Source organism: Megalobrama amblycephala, linkage group LG3 (genome assembly GCF_018812025.1).
Source record: "Megalobrama amblycephala isolate DHTTF-2021 linkage group LG3, ASM1881202v1, whole genome shotgun sequence".
In the NCBI taxonomy this organism is placed as follows: domain Eukaryota; kingdom Metazoa; phylum Chordata; class Actinopteri; order Cypriniformes; family Xenocyprididae; genus Megalobrama; species Megalobrama amblycephala.
The window spans coordinates 15,856,977-15,863,699 of NC_063046.1; the positions used below are offsets into that span (position 1 = coordinate 15,856,977).

At 35.7% G+C, this 6,723-nt stretch overlaps 1 protein-coding gene across 1 annotated transcript; it reads left to right on the forward strand.

Moving 5' to 3' along the window:
- Positions 1-323: 323 nt before the first annotated feature.
- On the forward strand, positions 324-6,708 carry slc7a6os (solute carrier family 7 member 6 opposite strand). The gene is made up of 5 exons (XM_048184213.1): positions 324-671; positions 4,126-4,440; positions 4,928-5,134; positions 5,344-5,476; positions 6,197-6,708. The coding sequence occupies exons 1-5, from the start codon at positions 477-479 to the stop codon at positions 6,331-6,333; spliced, it is 987 nt and encodes a 328-aa protein (XP_048040170.1). The 5' UTR covers positions 324-476; the 3' UTR covers positions 6,334-6,708.
- The last annotated feature ends 15 nt before the right edge of the window (positions 6,709-6,723 follow it).

A 6,723-nucleotide genomic window follows, 5' to 3' on the forward strand; every position in this document is an offset into this window, starting at 1 on the left:
AAAGTTGCACAACCCTAACACAAAACATTAGCCAGCAGTCGGTTAATAAATATAATGTAGGCTAGGGTCAGAAAAGTCATTCTAATTGAAAAATACCCGAGGAGAATATTATGTTAATTTGTTGTTTTAAAAAAAAAATCCATGGTCCATGATAAACAGTAGCCGATCCTAGGATTTCAAGTGGGCGCTTTTCCGCTAACCTTTAATTAAACCCAATTAAACCGCGACCTCTGCAGGCGGTTAATTGCAACAATATGAGGACGTGCGTTTAAGAAACTCCACGCCGCAGCGTGGCGCTACCGTTCCTCAATTTGATAGTCATTGAAGAGAAAACCGCCAAAGGAGAAAAAAACGAGTGAAAAGGAAGAAAGAAAGGCTACAGCGCAGGTTGTTGTTGTCACTGGCTGACTCGTGTTTTTGCTTGTCCGTCATCTGAAATCTCTCTGTGGTTACGCAGCAGACGTGTCTTTACCGAAATGGATCCGAGCACGACCATTCTGCGGGTGAAGAGGAAGAGAGGAACTGATCCAGCGGACGCGCTGCTGCTGGCCTGTAAGCGGATCCGTCCGGAGGCCACGGCTGCTCAACCCAGCGATGAAAGTGAACCAGAACCACAGGAGCCCAAGATAGAGAACTCTGTGTTCAAACTAGTAGCCACCGTGGTGTCACAGGTAATACTGTGCCGTCAGCTGTCAGGAGAAACGAGCTCTAGTGGTCTGTGAGATTGTATTGTTTTTATTTATTTATTTATTTATTTTTCGTTATTTAACTTCAAACTAAGTCAATGTACAGTCAAAACTACAATAATACATAACGTTACTCATAGAAAAACAGACAGCCAGGGGGGAGGCTAAAAATTATATAAATATATTAAAGGACTCACAGATTTTTTAGTTGCTTTCTTATTATGTGAATGAAAAATAGTCTTGATATACATTTGCATTTCTTTTTCAAGAACCAAAAACAAAGGTTGGGTTTTACTGTTCTTACATTTATGTATGTGAAATTCAGAAAAAAATAAATTTATAATTAAGGCTGCAACTAATGATTATTTTGATAATTTTTTGATTAATTTTTAGTAATTTTTTGATCGGATAAAAATCCTAATTTTATTTATTTTTATTTTTATTTGACAAAAAACACACTATTGCACATCCTGCCCAATGTACTTCAAACAAATGTGCCAATTAAATGCTATGAAAACATACATGCTTAATTTATTAGACTACCTGTCATAGTAAAGAGAGAACACAAATATTTTAGGATTCTGTCAAATACTTGTTTAAAGCTAAAAATGGTATTGCCATTTATTAGGAAAATAACAAACTGAAACAACTAAATAGTTTTTAAATCATATTCACACATAATATCCAAATAAAACGTTATGGTCTCTGTTGTTATTGACTGTAATTGGGCATCTGGGAAAAAAAAAAAAACAACAACTATGAAGTGATTTACTTTTTCCTGCCTTTCTTGTAAAATAGTCAAATCTAAAATTCATGGATAACAACAATAAATGTATTGTAGCTTTGGAAATACTGCTGTAACTAAAGAGCTTACACATACTGGTGGATTAACAGAAACATGAAAAATGATTTTAGTAATCACAAATACTGATTTTATGCTGCCCTGACCTGTGGCACAAACTGTAGTATCAGTTGTCTAATAACTTTAGCACTGTATGTAGTGAATATAGTTTAAATCTCTACTCTACATTACAAATTAAGATATTAATAAAGATAATGAAGAAAAAAACAAACTCAGTGTTAACCATCAAGATAAATGTTTTGCAGGAACACACACATTCACTCTGGACACAATCACCTCTTACTGTAACTTCTTTATCCTGTAAATAAAAAATGTCTTACATTTATATTCAATTACATGCTGTTATCCCTTTACAGTTAATACTGTCATATAATACTTGAATGACATGTTGATTTTTAAATCTAAATTTAACTTTAAAAAACAGATATTTCAGCAAAATTAATATTTTTGCGCTGAATAATCGTCTCCATCTACTGCGTTCGTGCCTATTTTTAGATGCATTTTGGTTCATAAAAATGCATTATTCAGAGCTGTAATTTGCACGACTGGCGGAAGTCTTCCGTGCGCGGTGGGCGGAGCCAACTAATCGATAGTGAGAATCGTTGTCGATGATTTTCATTATCGATTATTATCGATTTTATCGAATAGTTGTTGCAGCCCTATTTATAATATAGTATTATTATCTTTTATTTGGGGGGATATTAGTAAAACCAAAACATTTTCTAAACACAAAGAAAAGGTGGGGTCAATGTTATCAATAATAAATCTAGACAAATTTTTCCAAAATTTTCTCACATGAGCGCAATGCCAGAACAAATGAAACAAAGTTTCAGCCAATATATTGCAAAAAGAACATTTCAAATCAATATCCTTTTTAATTTTAACAAGAAAATTATTTACTGGGTAGCATCTGTGTAAGATTTTAAAAGTTATTTTCTTAATTTTATTTACCAATAAATATTTGTTTGGTGCAGTCCAGGGTCCTGTACCATGATGGTAGTTAAATAAACTCAGGGTTATAGAATTAGTTTCAAGTTGACAAAACAAAACCAAACCACTCCAATCCGGCTTTGTTGGTACCATGATGCTGATCATCAACTTTCTCTGTCAACTCAGGCTTTGATCCTGAGTTTGTGGAGCGCGTGCACATGAATGCGTGATACAGTGGCAAACAGCCAATCACATGCCTTGCAACAGAGAGAAACAATGATTCACTTCTCGCGAGAGAGCCAGCGTGATTCAAAACTCTTTTGCTGAAGATTAAAAGATTGAAGAAAATGAGAAATTTTAATGGATTTACACTGATGAAAATACTTGTCCATGAAGGAGAGCAAGATAATTTCTCTTATTTGTCCTATCAGTGCAAGTGAAACTTGTGAAGTTAGTTTATATAGTTGATAATACAGTAGTCAACATTTAAAGTGGATCAAAAAAGTTAATCAAAGTTGTCCTAAGAAGTAGGTTTTAGGACAACTTTGATGAAAGGTTTTGATCCACTTCAAATGTTGACTACTGTATATAGCGATAGAGACTCAAACATGTAAGGTCACATGTAGTTATTTTTAAAGAGTTATCTATTGATTCTACAACTTATTTATATTACATATGATCTGTATATATTAATATTCATTTAAACTAAATGCTTAACTGTTAAACTAAAATTGCTTGTGTGTAATGGTTTAATAATAATATAGATCATATAATAATTATATGTATCATAAAATAATTCTAGTAATCATTAAATATTTGTTTTTACTATATAGTAACCTTCAATTTGGAGGCAGAGAAACCGGGGGAGGGACTTCATTGCATTGGATTTGTCAGTGTCACTTTGCTTAAATCTAATTGGTCCAATTTCGTTTTGAGGTCTCTTACCCAGAACATAACCTGCCCTGGAGCAGGTTAGCTGTGGAGTGTAAGTTACTATGGTGATGAACACCGCTAAAAGCCAAGGCACTTTCATGGTACCCGAAACCCAGGATTGGCGCAAACAAATCTGAAACTTAACTGGCTAGCCAGCTAATCTGGCTTCATGGTACAGGCCCCTGATGGCTTTCCATAATAAACCTTCCACCAGTCTATTCCAGTAAACAATACAGTTAGGCCTGGTGACAATGTCTTTTTTGAAAAAAGTGAACGAATAGTGTTATTAACATTTAAGACTGGGGGCAAAACAAAGTTTCCCAAATGCAGTATCAAATAAATCAAATGAAGAAGAGGAGTCAATGATCTTTTTCTGCAGTTTTTACCTTGTTTGTTACATTTGAGGTTTGTGCAGATGCTCTTTAACATTCTCCTGAAGGTGTTTGTACAGTATCATTTCTGTTTCCATAATTTAAAAAATGAACATGTAAAAATTAGGCAACAGTTAAATGACACGTGTTTATGCTTTGTTATCCATTGTATACCATGGAAGGATCTATTAATGATTACACGGATGGATTGCTAGATAGATATGAAATTAAGCCTAGACTTCTGATACAAACGTTTGCTGTGGTTAAGTCTGTATAATCATAATTTTTGTCTGTTTCATTATCTTTGGCTATCATAGTCTAATATATCAAATTCATTTTATAGGATGCTCCTGTACAGCCACATGTCCGTGAGGCTCTGGCACGTCCACGTCTGGCCCATCACGCCTTGCGGCCATCACAAGGAAGCAGTCAGAGGATCATCGGTGATCTGCGCAGTGTCAAATGGAGCACCAGGCGAGAGGAACGGTACCGGATCCTGTCCAGCCACCGGGCCGGGCTGCCAACAGAGCCTACACCCGCAAGAGGAGGAGAGGAGAACGATGGCAGCCAAACAGAGAACCGTGATGACCTGTCTTTGGGAGAAGTGCAAGTGTTTGATATCGTGCATGAGGATGATGATGTCAAGGTGCCCGGCAAGGTAAAGCTGAAACATTAGTTTCTGTCAATGGAAAAAAAAATGTACAAAATCACAAACAAATGTAGTTCAAGAAACTCAATATATTCTTCTTATTCATATTAGAAATTTGAATACACCTGCTTGTTTGCGATATTGCTATTTTTAACATTTTAAAAAAGTAAATTAATTAATGTTAAAGGTTATTATTAATTTTATTATAATAATATTAATAATTACAACAACTTGAGTATTACTAGTATCCATCATTTTCTCAGCCAATATCATGCAAATAATACTTTTTAAACCTCATTGAATGTACGTTTTGGCCATGTTTTCGGTTACCATCCATTTCTTTTAACTCAAAGCTTTCAGAACTTTTATCAATTTAGTTTGTGAAGAAATATGTATGCACAATTTACACCGGTCTACAAACGTAATTAAGCTTAAGCGTATGGCTTTTTATTCCCTTACTAAAATGACTAAACATTAAAATATTCTTTTTCCTCAGACTGTTGTGTCTGACCCGGAGACAATCCTGTGTAACTCTGTGAAGATGATTCGCGAGAAGCTGAGTGTGTCGGGAGATGGACTCGGTACTGAACATCGAGAGAAAGAAGACGATTACGTGTATGACTTGTACTACCAAGAGACGGCCGCACCAGGCTGGATCCAAGACATTCTGTCTGTCAGACCCTACACACAAGAGGGAGAGCTGGTTCGTTGCGGTGTTACTTTAGCATCATCTATATACTACCAGAGTTTTTATTCATATTTTGAATTAACTTTTATTTTTATATTCTCAATTTTAGTTTACATTTTGTTTTGTCTAATATTGCTATTTAGCTTTAATTTATTAATGGTTTTATTTTAAAAAAATAACCCTGATTAGTAGAACATTTATTTTATCTGTCTTTAAATGCACAGGTCCCTGATGAAGTGGCCTGGGAGGAAGAGGTGTATGAAGATGAAGATGATGAGAACGCTGAAACCAACTGGAGAAATGACTACCCAGATGAGAGCAGTGAGGGTGACAGTGATGGAGAGGAGCGATATGGAGGTCATACACCTAAGCTATTATATTTGCTTCATTTCTAAATATTTTAGGGCTCATCTAGCCCTAGATATGATATCGTAAAAAGAGCTTAAAATAAAGGGCTAGTTCACCCAAAAATGAAATTTCTGTCATTAATTACTCACTCTCATCTCGTTCCAAACCAGTAAGACCTTCGTTCATCTTCGGAACACAAAAGATATTTTTGATGAAATTCGAAAGCTTTCTGATCCACAAGAGAAAGCAGCGTAATTACTACATTCAAGGTCCAGAAAAGTAGTAAAGACATTGTTAAAATAGTCAACACGACCTTAATGTTATGAAGCGTAGAGAATACTCTGTGCGCAAAAATAAAACGAATAATGACTTTATTCAACAATTTCTTCTCTTCCTGTCAGTCTCCTACGCTGTTTACTTTGTAGACACAGTGCAGCACTTCCTGGTAGAAGCATAACATTAAGGTTGAACCACTGTAGTCACATTTAACAATGTCTTTACTCCTTTTCTGGACCTTGAATGTGGTAATTACATTGCTTTCTCTTGGGGATCAGAAACCTCTCGGATTTCCGAAGATGAACGTAGGTCTTACGGGTGTAGAACAACATGAGGTTGAGTAATTGATGACAATTTCATTTTTGGATGAACTAACACTTTACAGTTGTAATTGACTTCAATTGCTTTATCAAATGGCATATCATAATATATTGAATGTAATTTTCGATCCAGGTTGCTGGAGTGAAGAGCACTCGTACAGCAGGAGGAGCTGGGAATGCTACCGGCAGGAAATGATGGGGGAGTTGGAGAATGACAAAGATGAGGATGATGATGATGAGGAGGAGCGAGAGTATAACGATTCCGACTGAGAGCCTCCGTGTGTTAAAAGCATGAGAGAGGCCGTTTTTACTGACGTGTGTTGAGTGAAGCTGTATGTTCTTTTGTCAAAAGTGAATGTATGTGGTAGCCCATGTGCGTATACTTGTGTGGGTTGCTTTGACTTGCGCGTTAGTGAGACGAGTGATTTACTATTTGCAATATTTGGCGATTGTTTGATGTGAAGATAGTATGGGGAGAAAATGGTGATATTTTGAGTTTGTGTAAGTGTGGGGTGCTTTGTGTTGTCAGTTATGTGTGTAGTGTTTGTATGTTCCCCGTATCCAAAGGGGTTAAAAACAAAATACCTGTAAATATGTAGATGTGTATAAAAAAAAAAAATAAAGACTTCAGAACTAAACTGAAAATGAATCATTTAATTT

Coding starts and splice junctions, on each gene's coding strand:
- slc7a6os (XM_048184213.1), top strand. CDS start 477: ATGGATCCGAGCACGACCATTCTGCGGGTGAAGAGGAAGAGAGGAACT. Junction 672..4,125: donor TAGCCACCGTGGTGTCACAG/GTAATACTGTGC, acceptor TTCATTTTATAG/GATGCTCCTGTACAGCCACA. Junction 4,441..4,927: donor ATGTCAAGGTGCCCGGCAAG/GTAAAGCTGAAA, acceptor CTTTTTCCTCAG/ACTGTTGTGTCTGACCCGGA.